Source organism: Orcinus orca, chromosome 5 (genome assembly GCF_937001465.1).
Source record: "Orcinus orca chromosome 5, mOrcOrc1.1, whole genome shotgun sequence".
NCBI classification, from domain to species: domain Eukaryota; kingdom Metazoa; phylum Chordata; class Mammalia; order Artiodactyla; family Delphinidae; genus Orcinus; species Orcinus orca.
In genome coordinates, this window is record NC_064563.1 from 13575974 (window position 1) to 13598213 (window position 22240).

The following is a 22240-nucleotide window of genomic DNA, read 5'->3' on the forward strand; positions in this document are numbered from 1 at the left end:
ATCAATGTACCAGAGCAGTGTACCACACTCATTAGAAAGCCTAAAATTTATAAAACTGACAATACCAAGTGCTGATAAGGATGAAAGGCAACTGGGAATGTCACAGGACTTTGTCTTTAATAACTCCTCCTCCAGTATACAGTGGGTTGATCAGAGAAAGAATTTGGTACAAAATATATTGACAAATATAAATGTTATGTATACATTGAAGATAACTTTGTTTAAAAAGCAGAAGAATTTTCACTTGAAGACAACATTGTTTACTAAGTGACATCTGATAATAATCTGGTGACCTGAGAGTTTCAAACAACTTCAAAGTGTCTAATCAGAAACAAAAATCTATCCACAAATAAGTAGAATTAAGAAATAGTAGTTCAAACATAAAGACATTTCAGTCATTGGTATATGATAGCTAAAAATTCACTTGGAGTATTGCCATAAAATTGTACTTCACTTTAATCAGAATTCCCCCTAGTTGTCTGGATGATTGTGTAACACCTTTAAAAGAATCTGAATAATGTAAAAGCATTTTTATCTAAAGAGAAGTGTTCTATGACTTTGAGATGGCTGAAAATTCAACCCACTGTATCTTCCCTGTGATGTGTTGTCACTATATACTTACTTCAGATGGTTTTTCAATGCATAATAACTCTTCCCAGACACTTGGGAATATATATCTCAAATCAAAGACAAATCTGCTTTTTTCTGTGTGTTTTCTGGTGGGTTACCATTGTGGAAAAAACTTGGGGACAACAAGGCTGATAGAATCAATAGAACACGCACAAATGGCACAAATTCCTGAAAATCTGTGCTTATTCAGAGAGAATTTTTGATCAGGTAAAAGCTAGTTTGTTTGTTTGAAATTTCCCATTTTGACCTAAATTTTTAAATGTATTTTAAATGTATGTTATTGAATTATAGTTGATTTATAATGTGTTACTTTCTGCTGTACAGAAAAGTGATTTATATATATATATATTATTACATTATTATATATATATTTACACACACACACACATTGTTTTTCATATTGTTTTCCATTATGGTTTGTCACAGGATATTGAATATAGTTCCCTGTGCTAGACAGTAGAATCCTGTTGTTTATCCATTCTGTATATAATAGTTTGCATCTGCTAATCCCAAACTCCCACTCCATCCCCCCCTCAGCAACACCACCCCACCCCCCGCCACTTGGCAAACACAAGTCTGTTCTCTATGTCTGTGAGTCTGTTTCTGTTTCATAGATAAGTTCATTTGTATCATATTTTAGATTCCACATATAGGTGGTATCACATGATATTTCTCTTTTTCTTTCTGACTTACTTTACTTAGTATGATAACCTCTAGGTCTATCCATGTTGCTGCAAATGGCATTATTTCATTCTCTTTTATGACTGAGTGGTTATTCCATTGTGTGTATATATACTACATCTTCTTTATCCATTCATCTGTGGATAGACATTTAGGTTACTTCCACGTCTTTGCTATTAAAAAGTGTGCCACAATGAACATTAGGGTGCATGTATCTTTTTGAATTATGCCTGATTTATGCCCAGGAATGGGATTTCAGGATCATATGGCAACTGTATTTTTAGTTTCTGTGGAGCCTCCACACTGTTCTCCATAGTGGCTGCACCAGTTTACATGTCCACCAACAGTGTAGGAGGGTTCCCTTTTCTCCACACCCTCTCTAGCATTTGTTATTTGTAGACTTTTTAATGATGGTCATTCTGACCAGTGTCAGGTGATACCTTATTGTAGTTTTGATTTGCATTTCTCTAATAATTAGCAATGTTGAACATCTTTTCATGTGCCTGTTGGCCATCTGTATGTCTTCTTTGGAGAAATGTCTATTTAGGTCTTCTGCCCATTTCCTGATTGGGTTGTTTGTTTCTTTGTTATTGAGTTGTATGAGCTGTTGATATATTTTGGAAATTAAGCCCTTGTCAGTCACATCATTTGCAAATATTTTCTCCCAGTCTGTAGGTTTTCTTCTCATTTTGTCAATAGTTTCCTTTGCTGTGCAAAAGCTTATAAGTTTGATTAGGTCCCATTTGTTTACTTTTGCTTTTATTTCTATCGCCTTGGGAGCTGACCTAAGAAAGCATTGGTATGGTTAAATCTCATGTAATCTTGGGGGAAAACTGAGCTAGCTCATTTGTCTGAGCTACAGAGCTTAGTAAGGTTCATAATTCTAAAGCATATTATTATTAGAAGCCCGTGTTTAATCAAAAATTTGTATTAGATGATGCTCTTTTGTCCAATTTCATAAAATTGGCCAGATCATATTCAGACTGACCACACAGCTGGTCCATATAGAAAGTGAAACATTCTGTTCTGTACAATGTGCTGCTATATGATTTTTTATGTCATCTCTTCAATTAAATAGTGCAGAGTTGGACTATAGTAAGAAGTGTATACACCCAGTGAAAGAAAATTTTGGACTTTACCTTCCTTTTTCTTCCTCACTTTTCTCATGAAAATACAATTCTTTAATATTGTAATTTAGGTATACCTGCCTGGAAAACTTAACAAATATTTAAACCTAAGGGTAAAACAGAAGACATAAGAAAATAATCTTTGGCTTTGGTATGTGGGGGAGAGAAATATTTATTCATGTAAGTTTTAGTGCTATCAGTTATAAAGTAAATTCTAAGCCCATCTTTTTCACTCTGTTAGCCTATAAGCTCTGTGAGTGTAGGAACTGCTTGTTTAAAAAGCTTCTGATGTATCTGGAATGATGCTGTGTCCCTGATGGTGATCTCAAATTACTTATTGATTAATGAAGGTCATCTAATCTGCTATCAGCCAAGCATCCAGGCAGCTGGCTCTCATCAGGACTGGATAATTGCCATTCTCTCTCCATTTACTAGAGCTTTGACGAGTTGACTGGCTCAATTGATCGTCCAGGCATCATGGCTGCTCTGTTTGTGGTCCTAACTACCCAAGATAGAAAGCTTTCAGTTTGGCCTGCCAAGGATAACATCCCATAATGTGTGCCTGTTTTCAATGAGTTCCTGCTGGAACATTTGTATAAATATTGAGAAAAACTCAAGATTACAGGATTTTCTGAAAACCAGAAAAGTAGGAATGAGCAAATGAGGTTAGAAGGCGGCCAAGGACCCAGGAGGAGAAAGAGAGGGTGGGCGGCAGGTACAGTCCTCAGCGCTGTTCAGGGTCCTCTTGTTCTTGTGGTGGAACCCGTTACAGACCTTTGCCTTCAGTATTACTCAGCCACAAAAAAGAATAAAATAATGCCATTTGCAGCAACATGGATGGACCTAGAGATTTTCATACTAAGTGAAGTAAGTCAGAAAGAGAAGACAAATATCATATGATATCACTTATATGTGGAATCTTAAAGAAAATGATATAAATGAATTTAGTTACATTTGACCCACAGATATAGAAAACAAACTTATGGCTACCAAAGGAGAAAGGTGGGGGACGGACAAATTAAGAGTTTGGGATTAACATATACACACTATTATATATAGAATAGATAACCAACAAAGACCTACAGTATAGCACAAAGAACTCTACTCAATATTTTGTAATAATCTATAAGGGAAAAGAATCTGAAAAACAATAGATATATATGTATATATAACTGAATCACTTTGCTGTACACCTGAAACTAACACACCATTGTAAATCAACTATACTTCAATAAAAACAAACAAAACAAAAAAATCTTTGCCTTCTCCCAAGGGCTGGGGAGAGTAAAATCTACCAGCCCTCGAGTACAAACTTGCCGAGGCCTCAAGAAAGAAGACCAGAAGTTAAGAGAAAGATGGTAGTAGCAAGAAAGAAATACCTAAACACAAGTCATGTCACCCTTGCTTCCCTGGGCTCTGCCTTCCATCATGAGCTCTCACTTCAACCCCACACACTCATCTTAGGTCTTCTTTCTTCTCTGATAATGCAAAGCATGGGAGGAAAAGAAAACATTTGTAAACCATTTATAATTTAGCCTATTTCTGCTTTCAAATGAGTTGATCTTCTCGTCACCTTTTTGGGGGGTTACCTGGTGTATTACACACAAATTACATTTTTAAGGAAAAAATTTCAAAGCCTATCAATTTTTCTCTTTATTCTCTATTTTTTAGGGAGTTCCTGGATTTGACAATAGCATAGAAGGACCTAATGGCTTGAAAGGGGAACACGGAAGACAGGTAACTGTGTGGGCTTTTGGAAGTAAACATGTGATGATGTGACAACTGTGGGGCTCAGAGTTTTAGTGGTAGAATACGAAAGGCATATAAAGTATTTGGAATCAGAGTGAATATACTTAATACAGAAAAACTATTTTTAGGAGCAGAATGATCTTTTATTCCTCTTTATCTACTACCCTGGGATTTAAGACACATTCTCTTCTTCTGAATTTGGGGTGACTTTCTTCACCAAGCCATACCACTGAGGTCTCAATTTATGAATGCAAACATCTAAACTCAAACTGTAAGGTAGCTGATAGAAAGCACTAGCAAAAAAGTTTTTGGCCTTCCCAGGATCCAGAGGACACATAGCCTAAAAAGATGTCATGTTATACATAGCACATGATAAAAAAAGAACAAGATCAGGACTTCCCTGGTGGCACAATAGATAAGAATCCACCCGCCAATGCAGGGGACACAGGTTCGATCCCTGGCCTGGGAAGATCCCACATGCCGCGAAGCAACCAAGTTGTGTGCCACAACTACTGAGCCTGCACTCTAGACCCCGCGAGCCACAAGTACTGAAGCCTGAAAGCCACAAGTACTGAAGCCCATGTGCCTAGAGCCCATGCTCCACAACAAGAGAAGCCACCACAAGGAGAAGCCTGTGCACCGCAACAAAGAGTAGCCCCCCTTGCCACAACTAGAGAAAGCGCACGTGAAGCAACAAAGACCCAACACAGCCAAAAATAAATAAAATTAAATCTTTAAAAAAAAAGAACAAGAACAAGGTCTGGTAGATATATTAATCTCATGAAATATGAGATTTTTCAGAATTTAAAAAAATTATTATCTGGAAAATGTGTGTCTCTGGATCTTTTTGGTAAGGAAGTTCTTTGATGACTCCACCTGTGGGAGAGGTCTGATATGGTAGAAAGATCTTTGCTTTGGGAAAAGGCCTAGGTCATATTTCATGCTCTGTTCCTTACCAGCTCTGTGACCTCAAGGTACTCTCTGTAAACCTCAATTTTCTCATCTTCACAATAGGACAAATAGCTTACTTTTGAAGGGGATGGTGGGAATTCGATGACAGACCCTGCTACATCATGAACCTTCAGTAAATGTTACCTGCCATTTTTATTAAGGGATAAATGTAAGTCTTGTTATAGACTCATAGTCATTCCCCCCTTTTCTACCTTGGGAAGACTTGTGTGTATTGTGAGATTTTACTCACGTTAGGGTGTTAATCTACAAAGTTTAGCCAGACAGAGCAAGGAGTCCAAAGGTAGAAATCCAAACGAGTTGTAGCCATCCCTGACACACGGATGCTTCAATTATCCACTCTGTGGCAACACAGTAGGGACAGTTTGATTTGAATACTCTAACTTATAGCCCAAACACAAGTCAGACAGTGGTGATGAACAGATGAAGTCATACCCACAGAGAGATATGATTTGTGACCAGTGGATTAAGGCCACATCCCATAGGGAGGATAACTCTAATTGGTGTGTCCCCATCCACCCTCCCAGGAGCACAACAAGCCAATGTTGGAGCACACATGTCAATGTTGTGTCATTATTGTCATACATCTGTCTGTTCCTTTGACAGGGAAGAAGAGGCTGGCCAGGCCCCCCTGGAACCCCAGGCTCCAGAAGAAAGACAGTAAGAACCCCCATAGACAAGTCAGCCCACTGCAGAGGAGCCTGTATTGGGATGAAATGGCTGATGGTGGGAGTGGGCAGGATGGTTCCGCTGGGACTCACTACCTTAGGGAAATTGACTTGGGACAGAGCTGGCAAAGGACTCCGGAAGGGCCCTGAAGCTCAGGCAGGAAGGTGCTGGCTGCAGGGGAAGTTACCAATCAGAGGAAAGAGCTGGGCAAAGAGAACACAAGAGCAGTCGACTAGGGGAAGAGTGGTCAAAGTTTAGCCTATTCACTAGGCCAGCTGAGGCTTAAAGTCCAAGACTCCATTCCTCTGCCCAGTTTTATGACTGCTTAGAACAGTCAGTCCTGGTGTGAGTCCTCTGTTCTTACTTCCATTTTCTCTGACTCACAAAGAAGAGTGTGTTCCAAGATATAAAAATAGTTTCTTGGGTGGACTACAATATATGGTTATGTGAGCTCCTGCTCAGAAATAGAATGCATAATAAATGCAATATATTAAACTGGTTTTTATTTGTGCTAAATTTTAAAATATATATATTTTACTGAGATATAATTGATAGATAATATTGTATTAGTTTCAGATGTACAACATAATGATTCCATATATGTATATATTAAAGATGACCACCATTCAGCTAGTAAGTCTAATTAACATCCATTACCACACGTTGTTATGAATTTTTTTCTTGTGATGAAAACCTTTTAAGATCTACTCTCTTAGCAACTTTTAAATATACAATATAGTATTATTAACTATAGTTGCCATGCTGTATATTCCATCCCATGACCATTTATTTTATAACTGGAAGTTTATACCTTTTGACCCCTTCCACCCATTTCACCCCCACCCCCATCCCTCACTTCTGACAACCACTAATCTAGTCTCTGTATCTATGAGTTTGATTTTTGGGGTTTTTTGGGTTTTTTAAGATTCCACATATAAGTGAGCTCATAGGGCATTTGTCTTTCTCTGACTTATTTCACTTAGCATAATGCCTTCAAGGTCCATCTATGTTGTCACAAATGGCAAGATTTCCATCTTTTTAATGGCTGAATAATATTCCATTGTGTGTGTGTGTATCACATTTTCTTTATTCATTCATACATCAGTGGAGACCTAGGTTGCTCCCATGTCTTGGCTATTGTAAATAATGCTGCAATGAACATGGGGATATATCTTTTTGAGTTAGTGTTTTTGTTTCTTTGGATAAATACCTAGAAATGGAATTTCTGGATGATATGGTAGTTCTGTGTTTAAATTTTTTGAGGAACCTCCATACTGCTAAAAAGATTATATGTAATGTATGCCTATAAAAATATATCTGAGAGCAAAATTAAGTCACTTGCTTATGAAACCTTTTGGGGTCTTTTTCATTTGTTGTTATTTTTTTCACTAAGTACTTTTTTTTTTTTAAGATGTTGGGGGTAGGAGTTTATTAATTAATTTATTTATTTTTGCTGTGTTGGGTCTTCGTTTCTGTGTGAGGGCTTTCTCTAGTTGTGGCAAGTGGGGGCCACTCTTCATCGCGGTGCGCGGGCCTCTCACTGTCACAGCCTCTATTGTTGTGGAGCACAGGCTCCAGACGCACAGGCTCAGCAGTTGTGGCTCATGGGCCTAGTTGCTCCGCGGCATGTGGGATCCTCCCAGACCAGGGCTCGAACCCGTGTCCCCTGCATTAGCAGGCAGATTCTCAACCACTGCACCACCAGGGAAGCCCCCACTAAGTACTTTTTTAAAAAGATTCTGTGCTTGACTTCTTGGGAAAGTACTGACATTATAAAACAAAATCTTTATCCATTAAGAAGAGATAACTTTAATAAAATATACTTAAACGCCTGCATTGGGTTCTAAATTAGACCTGTCTCTTCTCATTGTCCAACATTTTCTTTCCATTCTTTATTTAGTTATCCAGCCTTTTCCAACTTCCTCCACCACTTCCAAAATATATACATATATATAATGTTTTAAAATTGAGCACAAATAAAGAGTAGTTTAATACATTTCATTTATTATGCATTGTATTTTCAAAGCAGAAGTTCATAGAACCAGCTATATTATACTCCATCGGGAAAATATTTTTATGTCTTGGAACACATTCTTCTTTGCAAGGCACAGAAAATGGAAATAAGAACAGGGATTATGTTTAAAATGTGTAGAATTTAATTGTTGGGAAAGCCCTTTTTAATGCATCTAAAGATTTAAAAAATACATTTGCTATTTATTTTACTTTCTGAAAGGGTGTAGCCAGTTTACATACCCCAGGAAAATATTTTGAACTTAAGGAATATCATCCAAAAAATCCTGGCATGGGAGATGTACTTTTCTTGTTTCATAGAGGCTATAATCTCTCTACAGGCTAAGGCAGTGACACCATGTATTATTTAAATCACACAACTCCTGAGAAATATGGCCCCTTCTTGGGTTATAGATTCAGCAGTGTTATTGAGTAAAAGTAAATTCCAGCTAAAGATGGCACAGTCAAGGGTTTTTTTAATACTGTTCCCCTTCTGTGCAACTCACCAAAAACAACAAAAGAAATTTAAAATAAATTAACAAAGGATGACTACAGCTTCAAGCCACGCATGGTGATGGTATTGGCCAACTATTTTATTTTATTTTATTTTTTAGAGGTTTTATTTTACTTTATTTTACTGAAATATAGTTGACTTACAATGTTATGTTAATTTCTGCTGTACAGCAAAGTGATTCAGTTATACACATATGCACATTCTTTTTCATATTCTTTTCCATTATGGTTTATTACAGGATATTGGTTATAGTCCCCTGTGCTATACATTAGCACCTTGTTGTTTACCCATTCTATATATAATAGTTTGCATCTGCTAACCCCAAACTCCCAATCCATTCCTTCCCCACCCACCCTCCCACTTAGCAATCACAAGTCTATTCTCTATGTCTGAGTCTGTTTCTGTTTCATAGATAAGTTCATTTATGTCCTATTTTAGATTCCACATATAAGTGATACCCTATGGTATTTTTCTCTTTCTGATTTACTTTACTTAATATGATAATCTCTAGGTCCATCCGTGTAGCTGCAAATGGCATTACTTCATTCTTTTTTATGGCTGAGTAATATTCCATTGTACATATATACAACATCTTCTTTATCCATTCATCTGTCGATGGATGTTTAGGTTGCTTCCATGTCTTGGCTATTATGAATGGTGCTGCTATGAACATAGAGGTGCATGTGTCTTTTCTTTTGTCTGGATATATGCCCAGGAGTGAGATTGCTGGATCATATATGGCAACTGTATTTCTAATTTTCTGAAGAACCTCCATACTGTCCTCCATAGTGGCTGCACCAACTTACATTCCCACCAACAGTGTAGGAGGGTTCCATTTTCTCCACACCCTCTTTAGCATTAGTTATTTGTAGACTTTTTAATGATGGCCATTCTGACCTGTGTGAGGTGATACATCATTGTAGTTTTGATTTGACTTTCTCTAATGATTAGTGTTGTTGAACATCTTTTCATGTTTGGCCAACTGTTTTAAAATCTGGATCCTAATAAGGCAGGCTTTGGAAGCTGACGCATACCAACTCAAACCTGAATCAGGGATCAGATGTATCTAAAAATAGCTGCTCTAGTCCTGAAAAAGCTGATGAACAAAATCCAGGGGTACTGTAGATTTTGAGAAGATATGGGAATATACTGATACAAATACGGTTTAGCAGAGGAGGCAGAAATAATGAGAAACTGAAGACTGTTCCATTTTTAAAATTACAACTTAGTAGCCTAGGCCAGGGAGGCTGCAAAGACAGAAGAAACAGTAACGGTTACAACTCAAAGAAACTATGACTTAAGGGGCTTTGTGTGAGTTCATGTCTCTTAAAGGCCAAAATTTGAAGGAAGAGGTAACCATATGTAAAAGAAATAATTCACAATGACAGAGTGTTTGAAACAACATATCTGTATCAAGTTTACTGTCACAAGTCCGGCTACACCCCATACAGTTATTCAGTAAATGGGTAGCCCTATTCAAAAGTGATTAATAATCAGAACTATTAATAGGCTTTATTATGAATTAATTGGATGATTATTAATCAGGACCTATGCATAGAAATTGCAAGAGAAGAGGAGGAAAACTACATGAGCAAAGGACAGATAAACCCTCATTAGAAGAGGAAGTATTCAATGATAAAGAAGAATAACTCTGGCAAATAGTTCTCCAAAAAAATTAAGACAAATGATTGCTCTAAGAGTCTGAAGATCTGACAAGACAATAGAAAGTGAAGAAAGCAAACTGGTAGTGCTTGGGGAGCAATGGAAAAGGAAATACATGTAGAACTATGATATATTAGAAGCAACAAAAAATTAGAACAAGGATGACTGAAAATATATCCAGGCATATGGTAATCAGGAAGCCACAAAAGCAGTGCTAGAGATGGAATACTGACAATGGAGAGCCAATAAATGTACAATTTGTGTTATTAAACACACCAAATGTAATGTAAAAAATTTCAAAAATGTAATAAAAGATAACTTCTTGAAACAAAGACTCAAATATGCAGAAAGAAAAGGCATACTCTGACTCAGCGAAAAACACTGATACAAAAATATCAACACTGCGCCACATTGCAGTGAAATTCCCAAACTTATTATGGAAAAGAAGAATCAAGAATTTCCAAGCAATAAAGATAGAAAATTCAGTCTGTCTTCAGCCTTCTCAACATTCAGGGCCAATAGGGAGCAGTACAATGGCTACAGAGTTCTGATGGAAATAAAGTGGTCCAAGATCTTTATACCTACCTAAGATGTCCTTTAAGCATATAAGTAATCAATATGATCAAGCCTTCAAAAACTCAAGCAATGTAACCCCCATGATCCTTTGTGTAGAAATAAGACTAAACCATAGAAATAATGATTACAGGAAAAAATGTAAATGTTATACATTTGACCATCTAAAAACCATCTGCAAATAGAAAAGTGGGAAAAGGTATGGGGAAAGTTCCAAAATACTATGTCCTCATCTTTCATTGCAGGGAGTCAATGTCTAAACATCATCATAAGCTAAAATATGTATCACAAACATACCCTAACCTCCTAATTTTTAATTTTTTTTAATAATCATTCTTTCCTCTTTGAGAATTATATATCTCTTACTGTCAAGAAATATTACCACCTCACATTTCCAATTCTTTGTTTTGTTTTTTCTTTTATTAAATACAAGTGAAAGACACAGAGAACAAACGTTTATTGATAGTGTTTCAATAAACTGTGACAGTGAACCAGAGAAAGATTTTGGATGTAAAAACAAGTTCCACATCCCTTATTTTGCCTGAATATAGGGTTGCATTCAGTTTCTCCTACCACAACTGGATGTATCCACCTAAAGCCCAAGTCTAAGCACATATACTTCCTGCTCCAAGAAGCCCTGTGGTTTCTGTTAAATGGAGGATGAACCCTTCAGCTTACTATTTTCAGCCTAGTAACCCTGTTACTCCCCTTTTCTCTCACCTTTGACCCAGACTATCAAACACTCTTCCTAGTTTCCAGACTCTGCTTCATTACTTAGGCTGTAGTCTCTGTTAGAAAGACTTCTTTCATTCTCTACCTGTAAAACTCCTACACATCCTGTGAAACCCATCTCAAAAATCTCTTTCTCTAGGAAGATTTTCCTGAAATGACCAAGTGGATATGATTGCTTTTTTTGAAACCCATATTTCTTTGTTTTTTAATTTATTTTATTGAAGTATAGTTGATTTACAATGTTATGTTAATTTCTGCTGTGCAGAAAAGTGATTCAGATATATATACATATATGTGTATATATATATATACACACATATATATATATATACACATATATATATATATACACATATATATATATATATACATATATATATGGTCTTTTTCCTTATGGTTTATAACAGGATATTGAATATAGTTCCCCATGCTATACAGTAGGACCTTGTTGTCTATCAATTTGATATATAATAGTTTGCGTCTGCTAATCCCAAACTTCCAATCCATCCTTCCCCCACCTGCCCTCCCTCTTGACAACCACAAATCTGTTCTCTATGTCTGTGAGTCTGCTTGTTTCATAGATATGTTCATTTGTCTCCAATTTTAGATTCCACATGTGATATCATATGGTATTTGTCTTTCTCTTTCTGACTTACTTTACTTAATATGATAATATCTAGGTCCATCCATGTTGCTGAAAATGGCATTATTTCATTCTTTTTTATGGCTGAGTAATATTCCATCGTATATATGTGCCACAGCTTCTTTATCCATTCATCTGTTGATAGACATTTAGGTTGCTTCCATGTCTTGGCTATTATGAACATTACTGCTATGAACTTAGGGGTGCATGTATCTTTTTGAATTATAGTTTTGTCTGGATATATGCCCAGGAGTGTGATTGCTGGATCATATGACAACTCTATTTTTAGTTTTTTGAGAAACCTCTCCATAGGAGCTGCACCAACTTACATTCCCACCAACAGTGTAGGATGGTACCTACACTCTCTCCAGCATTTGTTATTTGTAGATTTTTTAATGATGGCCTTTCTGACCAGTGTTAGGTGGTACCTCATTTAAATTTCGATTTGCTAATTATTTGAATTCTCTAATAATTAGCAATGTTGAGCATCTTTTCATGTGCCTGTTGGCCATCTGGATATCTTCTTTAGAGAAATATCTATTTCGATCTTCTGCCCATTTTTCGATTGGGAGAAACCCATAATTCTGTCTTCCCCTTTCTTATGCTGTTTGACATATTCTGCCTCATAAATATTTGTAATATTTATCTCCTACCCACTAACCCAGAGAGTGAGGGTCCTCTGAGGTCAAGAACTGTGTGTCATATTCATGCTCCTATGGTTCCCATCCTGTATGCTTTGTAGATAGTAGATCTTAGGTATATATTTCTCTGAATGAAACTGCAGTGAATTGAACTAGAAAAGATAAACCCTCGTGTAAAAAGAGTAGAGAGAGCTGCTCTTCATCTCTCTGATAGGGAGGTTTAGACTTTCATCTCAAGATAACTCTTCAGGTTTTAACGAAATAGGCCTCCAACCATTTCCCCAGACACATAGTCTATTTCCGAAATAACAATAGATTTTGACTGAAATATGATTAGAAGAATTTAAAGTCTGCAATACTGACCTCACATAGAAATTTGACCTGAATATCTCAAATTTCCATCAAGAAAATATTGTCTGATATTTATTGAATTTTGTAAATCCTGGATGTTATAACCTTATTGAGAGATCCTAAGTTAGACAATAAAATATCTTTGTCTCTTGATTCCCAGATTTATGAAATAGTGATCTAGAATATACTCAGACCTTAACCTTATATATGAGAGTAGTAGGAAAAATCCATTTTTTTGATTGAATATTTTATTAACATATTGAATTGAGTAACTCTTGATTGCTTAAGATGATTCTTTCATTTTTGACAGGTAAGCATATTTGGCTTCTTGAAGGGGAGGGGGATAAAATTAGTTTGGCTATCGTTAGCTTCTGAAATTAATCTATAATAAAGTTCATAAAGTTAATTCTCGCAGTGTTTCCTCTGGCTTCCTGCCTTTTGACCACTTCTACTCCTGATTTCTGGCTTACTTGGTAGCACTTTGGAAAAATGAAAAGTACAATTCAAATCAGCCAATTTTGGTGCTTGTGACAAGTTCTAGTAGTAGTTTAGTGTAGGATAAATTATTGACCACAGTCTATTCTCACAAGTATTTATAGATTTACATTATCTATAGTTTTAATTACCTATTACCTGAGGATAGAAATTCAGAGTTGGCAATATTTTGCTTTCATGGTGAAGTGGATAATTTAAAGCAGTATGTGGGAATTTTTCTTTTAATGTCAGTGACTTAAGGTGTCCATTACTAATTTAAATTAAACATAAAAAAGCATTTTTTCAGAGTTAAAGATATCTACCTTTTTTTTCCCTATTGTAGGCAGTTCATGGCCAGAGGGGACATACAGGCCCACAGGTACAGTGATTTTTTTTTTTTTCTTAACTGTAAATGATAAATATTCTACGTCTAGTCAAGGAGCCTGAATAGACTCTGGAAAGTCTCTTCCAAGCCTAAATTTCTTTTGCTTTTTGATAATAATGGTTGTGGAATCAAATTTTGGAAAACTTTTAGGCTACAATTTAAAGAATTCAAACCTTAAAAGAAAATTAAAATTTGAGCACTTTAATTAAAAACTCTAAAAATTAAAGTTAAGAGACAATACTTGGCCCAATTATCATTAAATTTAACTTTGTCTGGATTTCAAGTATTGATACAAACTCTAGTAATTCAGTGAGTGATCTTTCCTTTAGATTTTTGTTCAGTTAACTCTGAACCTTACTTATAATTTGCACAAACCCCTTTTTAACTGAGAGTACAGTAAAACCTTAATACAAATTAGACAATCTGAAGGTTTTGTTCAAAATTTGACCATACCAACTGTCATATCATATCCCCTTTGTACATATTGGTGATAAATGTATCATGAATAAATAATTAATAAATAAATACATGAAACTGCAATATTTTTGAAAGAGCAGTGACTAAGATTTTACAAAATTGAGGAACCACACATCTTCAGCTTGAAAATACAATGAGGATAAATAACAAATTCACTCACAATCACATCATGGTAAAACTCCAGAATGTTAAGAAAACATCTTAAACACTACCAGAGAGAAAAGACACTTTTACCCGTGAGAGGAATAACCAATTAGATTGCAGCAGGCTTCTGTTCAACAATAAAACATACCAAAAACAACGAAGTAATGTTTTGCAGGTGCAGAAGAAAAATAACTGTTAACCTAGAATTTTATACCTAGTTAAACTATGAATGAATGTAAAACAGACATTTTCAGATAGACAAAGACTAAGAATTTACCATCCACAGATGTTACACACACACACACACACAAACACACACACTTGCACACACTTTTTTCAAGGTTAGACTGCAAAAAAATGGAGAGTGGATCCAGAAAAATGGCGTGAAATGAATGAAATGAGATTGGGAAGAGAAAGTGTTGAGAAATTTCCTCTTTATGATTTCTAGGAAAAGCATCAGTGAGGGACATTTAATCTCATCTAACTGTGTAACAACTGAGATGTAAACTTAAGCTATCCAATAGTCTAAATTAAACTTTTTAATCTTATTTGGAATTCTTATCTGTGGCAGAGTTCAAGGGCAATATGAAGGGAATGCTCAACTTTTGGTCCCTAGATATTCAATCTATTTGAATATAAATACAGTGTAAGATGCCTGGAGATTTTTTAAGAAAATGTGGAGTAAATTGTGAGTTTTTTCAGGCCAACACCCAAGTTTGATACAGTATATAACAAGTATTATAGGAAAAGAAGGGATGTGTGTGTGTGTGTGTGTGTGTGTGTGTGTGTGTGTGCATGCTCACACATGCATGTGTATAAAGAATGAAAGCAAATACACCAGTATATTAGCTGTGGTTATCTCAGCTTGATGAGATTATAGAAGATTTTTTTTTTTTTGCGGTACACGGGCCTCTCACTGTTGTGGCCTCTCCCGTTGCGGAGCACAGGCTCCGGACATTCAGGCTCAGCGGCCATGGCTCACAGGCCCAGCTACTCCGCGGCATGTGGGATCTTCCCGGACCAGGGCACGAACCCATGTTCCCTGCATCGGCAGGCGGACACTCAACCACTGCACCACCAGGGAAGCCCCTAGAAGATTTTTATTTCCCTTGTTGTATTTACCTTTATTTTTCATATTTTTTGCAAAGATTCTGCACTTCCATTGTGATTGGAAAAATATTTAGAATCTTGCACATAAAGAAGACAAAATTTCTCAGGAAACAATGTTAACAGTTTGATTTGTCTCTCCCCACAGGGGAAAACAGGCATCCCAGGCCCAGATGGACTTGCAGGGTCACTGGGACTTAAGGGTCCTCAGGTACGTATCAAGACTAATCAGGCTTTGAGAAAATGGTTCTGAAGAACCTAGAGGCAAGACAGGAATAAAGACACAGACGTAGAGAATGGACTTGAGGACACGGGGAGGGGGAAGGGTAAGCTGGGTCAAAGTGAGAGAGTGGCATGGACATATATGTACTACCAAATGTAAAATGGATAGCTAGTGGGAAGCAGCCGCATAGCACAGGGAGATCAGCTCGGTGCTTTGTGACCATCTAGAGGCGTGGGATAGGGAGTGTGGGAGGGAGACACAAGAGGGAGGAGATATGGGGATATATATGTATGTATAGCTGATTCACTTTGTTATACAGCAGAAACTAACACATCATTGTAAAGCAATTATACTCCAATAACGATGTTCAAAAAAAAAAAAAAAAAAAAGACTAGTCAGGCTTTGAGAATGGAAAGAAGAATCTGAAGCCTTGATAGAATACCTCCAACCCCCTTGCAGAAGTACAGATGTTTCAAGTGTTTTCAGGGTAGTAAAGTAAGGAAGCAACACAGTCTTGACTTGTACAGCATTTGGTCTCCTTTATCTGAGTTTTGTCCCAGTCAAGAGGTGGAAAGGGAATGAACACGCTGGGTAGTGTTGTTCCTGTGCTGGCCAGTCCAGGACAGGGTCCAGGCTGGCTAGTGTATCCTAGGGAGACAAACCAAAGAAAATACTGAGCCTCAAAACTGGAAATTTTGGTCAATTTAGCACAGTAAGAGCTCAGTGTTATATATCTGGATGCCTGTGATGTAGAAAAAGTGACTCTAGCCTAGGAAAGAATTGTTCCAAATAGAGCTGAGGTCTTCAGCGGGGTTATCTATAGTCATCTTTCTAGCTCACTTCTCCAGGGAGCTGCCTCAAGCACTTTTTCCTTTGCAAGGAACAAGCCATGGTTGGCTCTTACCCTGATTATATGAGGGGAAAAGAAGCATGTGCCAGAAAGAGCAAAATGTAGCCTAAAATAATCATGAGAAGGGAAGGGAAGTCCTCAAAAATGCTGAGGTGAAAGAAAGGTCAGATATAAGAAAGTTAGAATATTTTTTTTTCTCTCCAAACTTTTACTTTTAAAATCTTGAGAAGTAAATTTGCTCTTTGGCAAATGCAGGATAAGCAATGGTCCTGCAATTTTTCAAAGTTTTAGTTCACGTAGATTAAAAAAATTGAAGTAACTATTATATGTTAACAGCCTGCTGCACTGAAGTTGGGCAAAATATCCTTAGACATCAGAGGAGAAACTTAATCCACATTTTACCAAAATTTCAGAGCAGTAAACAGTCTGCCCCTGGGACCTCTGTCTCTGACTCAATGGCTTTTCTTTGTCTTACTTGGCAGCCGAGGAATGTTCACTTTTCTTACCTTCAAGTGAGAAATATTTGCCACTGAGATCGTAGGGAAGCATTTCAATAGATTGGCTGGCTTTACTTCATACTAAACAAATAATACTACATCTCTTCTTCCATTTTATAGACTCTTACTTTTTTATGACATAATTTAAAAGGAGATGCAAAAACCAAGCACAGCATGAAGGTTCCTCCGCACAACATATGAAGCCAAAGTTAATAGTCAACATAATATTACAGAAGTAGAATTATCTAAATTTCATCTTACCATGTGCCATGTCTTAGTATTCAGTGTGGTCATTAAATAGAAAATCCACTTAACTATCCCAGTTTCAGATTTACATAAGTAAGGGTTATTTTTTTAACTTAAGAAATACATTTATTTTGAGTACAAACATGCTTAGGATAATTAGAAAGCAATACCGGAAAATTCGGCTCTTCAGTATTTCTTCAATTTGACTACAAATGCCCAACCATTTAAGAGCTAGGTTGGACCCTGTATCCTTGCAGAGAGGGAGAGCTCGACCGACCAAGACAGAACCAAAACCATGAGTGAAGTTCTCTTTCTAATTTCTGTCCACGTTACTGACTTAGCTTTTCCATTTTTAATATTCAAGTTAATAATCTAGTATTCTCTTTTAGGGAGAGAATAATGCTTTAATTCTCTGTTGTAGGGCCCAAGAGGAGAGGCTGGTATGAAAGGAGAAAAAGGAGGTCTGGGAAGTAAAGGTCCCCAGGTATGTAATGAGAGACAGTGACTGCATCTGGCTTTGATCTTGGCTTGAATGTGGATGTCCTTATGGTTTCCTCCCTGCAGATGGAGTTATCTACTGCCTGTGAACCAGCAAAGTGTATGAAGTTTGACTTTGGGGGTCGATGTGGTGGCCACATCACATTCTGTTCCCTACCTTACAGAGTGGGTGTCATTATGTCAGAATCAGACACAGAGGTAGAAGATGGCAGCTCAGCCATTACTATGAGGTTAAGAATTCCTCCTCTATGTAAATCAGGTCACATGACTTCCTTATCCCCATCCTCAGGGGCTTCCCTTTGCACCCAGAATACAACCTACTTCAGTGGTTCTCAACTAACCACACATGAGAATCTCCCAGGATGACTGTAAAATACTCTACCACCTGGAACTGTCCCCAGACCACTTAAATCTTAATTCTCTCCAGGTAGTTCTAATATACACACCCAGCATTGGGAATGAACTGTCCAATATCAGCACGTCTCTACCTTCAAAGTGCATAATAATCACATAGAGAACTTGTTAAAATGAAGATTCTGGGGACTTCCCTGGTGGCGCAGTGGTTAAGAATCCGCCTGCCAATGCAGGAGGCATGGGTTCGAGCCCTGGTCTGGGAAGATCCCACATGCTGCGTAGCAACTAAGCCCGTGTGCCACAACTACTGAGCCTACGCTCTAGAGCCCACGAGCCACAACTACTGAAGCCCACGCACCTAGGGGACTGTGCTCCCCAACAAGGGAAGCCACCACAATGAAAAGCCCACACACCACAACGAAGACCCAACATGGCCATAAATAAATAAATAAAATTATTTTTTTTAAATGCAGATTCTGATTGAGTAGTTGTGGGATGGGGCTTGAGATGCTACACTTCCATCAAGCTCCTAGGTGATGCTGATGCTGCTGGTCCCGAGACCACACTCTGAGTAGCAAGTTCCTGTACATGATCTGGTCCTTGACTACCTGCTATCATAGAATATACTTATTTGCTTAGCTGTGTGTCTTCCCTTCTAGACTGTAAGCTCTGTGATGGCTAGGACTTTGTCCCAGAGCCCAGAATAAGAGTGCTTCCACACACATTTGTATAATGAATTAATCAGTAAATGAATGAATGAGTCTCAGTTGGGACTTGTGCTCTGGGCTAACATGAAGGTAAAGGGAATCCATTACTCTGTGTCCATTAGTTAAACTGGGCAGTGGTCCAATGCTTAAGTGGATATGTTCATCATCGAAATTTTTTAGAAGCTATTTGCATGAACTCGTATCTCATGACCCAATATTTTAAAGCATATTAATTCCTGCTCATAATGATATTTGTTCCTAATTTTGATGAATGTGCCCCTTCAAAAAGCATGAAAACTTTAAAATTTCATGTAGGACTAAACTGATGAAATGTAGCTATTTTGGATTCACATCCTTGAATCATTGCTGGCACCACAAATCGGGATTTAAAAAAAAAAAACAGTAAATGCCAAAGGAAACATATATATGGTGATTATCTCATCTGTTTATATGAAATATTGAGATGTAAAAGGTTTGCAATCCAAAGAGCTTGGTAATTCCCTTGCTCTAGAATCCAAAGTTGTATCCGAGTGGCTATTACTCAAATAAGGTATTCCATTTGCCCTGTAGCATACTTCTATGAGAGGGTCCCCTTTAATCTCACCTTGGCAGGAATGGTCATAGTCATAAATCATCCAGCCTCTTGGCATCACCAGAGTTAGTCAAAAGGCACCACTTCCCTGTAGCCTAGCTCTTCCGTTTAACTGGCTGGAAAATGTGTTTCTTTCTTTGATTGCTTTTCTGGAAATATCCTTGTCAAAACAGTGAAAGTGCCATTTCAAAGATGTGTAGAATTTTCTGTGCTCAGGAGGTGATGAATTAGATCTCAACATTGTTGCTTTCAAAGGAAAACAATGGGAGACAAACACAATCAGATAGACAAGAGAGTATTATTTTTTATTGGCTCTATAAATTCACTGACATAGGCTTCATAATGTTTTACAGCACAAGGACCAGCCTCTTGAATGGAATTACATGAGTGTTTTCTAACTGCAGGCTCTAAAGTGTTTCTTAGGATGTACATTTAGAAAAAAGGGATGTGAGTTCTGTTGACAGTGTTCTGAAGACTTATTAATTTATGCACTGTTGGGGAATTCGGCTTAGATCAAACGTGCTAATCCAGCCAAGTATATAGCTATGAGATAAAAGAAGTACAGTCCATGGTACAATGAGAAAGAAGAAAGAACTTTGAAAGGAATGGCATATTCTTTTGTACCTTCCTTTGTTCCTTTCTTGTTTGGTTTACCTTCAAGTCCTACACTAATATAACCAATGCTTAGAAAAGAAATGGAAAATAAGATGTAAAATACTAATTCCAGTTAGAGCTGGAATTATTCTTTAAATACTTAGAAATATCATATGAAATATCAAGTATCACATGAAATATCAAGAAAGGTTGAAATTATTCAGTGCAAATTTGGGATACAAAGTATAGTTTCTGTTGTTATTTTTCTAAAGCATAGCATAGTAGTCAAGGGCACAGAGTCTGGAGCCAGCCTGCCTGGGTTAGATTGCCAGGTTTGTATCTTCCTAGCCGTGTGGCCTTGGGCAAATTATTTAGCCTCTCTGTGCCTCAGTTTTCCCTGCTGTAAACTGAGAATAGTAATAATAGATACCACATTGAATTGTTGTGAAAATTAAATGGTTTAATATATATAAGAGCTTAGAACAGTGCCTGCAATATAATACGCATCATATAAATGTTTTTACTACTATATTGCATCAACATTACCTAAGTTAACAGGCTCATTTTATGCCCAAAGCATGCTAATGCCAATCCAAAGAAGGCCATAATAATAGTAACACTATAACAATATATAATCTATATTGCAGTCATTGAATTTCATCATTCTGCATAATCCAGATTGGATGATCCATCAACCATTTATTTTACTCACTTGACAAACATGTACTGAGCACTTCCTGTGTGTCAGGCCCTGTAGTAAAATAAAAGGGTGAATGAAACATAGACCCTAGCCTCAAGTGCTCCCAGTCTCATAAAGGAAACTCATGCAAACAAATAATTGAGATGTGACGTACTGAATGTTAAAATAGAATTATACCCAAGGTAGAGTGGTGGGAGAATGGATGAAGTTAAAGGAGGAAGAGAGTGGCTTAGCTTTTGCAGGATAAGGAGGTGTTTTCCAGGTGACCAAGGGAGAGGCAGGCACAGGAAAGGAACCAGGTTGTCTGAAAAAAGATCAAGGTGAGTTTGGGAAACCATAAATGGTTCAATGTGGATGGAGTGTAGGGTGCATGCAAAAGGATCAGAAGTTGAGGTTGGGGGCCATCTCCTACACTAGCACCATCCAGGGCAGCATCTTCTCAGGTGTCTTGGGGTTTGCTCTTGCATTAGCTCACCCCTTGCTGGTCTCTTGATTTTTATTTCTCAGACTTAGCTCATATCTGACTCTTACAGAAGCTGAGCATTTAATCTCCTTGAGTTGTTCCATCCCAGCATGATATTTGCTGGTTGTGAGTGTAGAAAAGATTTTACCCCTATAAAACTGATCCAGATTCCTTTTAAGTATGGGAAGAACCCACACCTCTTGCCCCTGCCCTGCCATATCCCACCCAAAGTCAAAGTGTTCTTGGCAGTGCCCCGGCCATTTATCCCAAACTCCTAGTACAATCCCTTGTGATAAGATGCTACCTGAGGACATTTTTAAAACATTTACACCTCCTCTAAACACCTCCTTTCTATCCTCACTTAAGCAGTTGTGCTTGCCAAGGACTGTGTCAGAGTCTCAAAGGGAACGTGATCCCCAGCCCAAGTCCCCATGTTGGAGGTTAGATCTGGCCCCAGCCTCCTGCATCAAGCTTGGAGATTCACATTTTTAAAACTCCAGTCTCAGCTGGTGCACAGATGGTAAGAGTTTTGGAATCCTGTCCCAGACATGGGCCTCAGAACAGCAGACAGAGTGGCTGGGAGTTCAGTCTTTAGAGTCAGAATCAGGTTGCGTTCCCATCTCATCCTCTTATTAACTGATTGATTTGTGGTTAAATGCTTTGAGAATCTGTTTTTGAGTGGTAAAATGGTGTTAAGAATATGTATCTGAAGTACCAAATGTAAAATAGATAGCTAGTGGGAAGGAGCCTCGTGGCTCAGTGCTTTGTGTCCACCTAGAGGGGTGGGATAGAGAGGGTGGGAGGGAGATGCAAGAGGGAGGAGAAATAGGTATAAATGTATATGTATAGCTGATTCACTTTGTTATACAGCAGAAACTAACACACCATTGTGAAGCAGTTATACTCCAATAAAGATGTTAAAAAAAATATGTATCTCATTGTGTTGTTGTAAGGATTGAAGAAGCCTATATATAAATA

General features: G+C 37.5%; 1 protein-coding gene across 1 annotated transcript in view; it reads left to right on the forward strand.

The window, feature by feature from the left end:
* Window positions 1–22240, forward strand: part of COL6A6 (collagen type VI alpha 6 chain) — a 110380-nt gene that overhangs the window by 36588 nt on the left and 51552 nt on the right. Inside the window, exons 18-22 of the mRNA XM_004283433.4 lie at window positions 4110–4175; window positions 5763–5816; window positions 13769–13804; window positions 15687–15749; window positions 17776–17838. Coding sequence (XP_004283481.4) covers window positions 4110–4175; window positions 5763–5816; window positions 13769–13804; window positions 15687–15749; window positions 17776–17838 — 282 coding nt within the window. The remainder of the gene's footprint in view (window positions 1–4109; window positions 4176–5762; window positions 5817–13768; window positions 13805–15686; window positions 15750–17775; window positions 17839–22240) is intronic.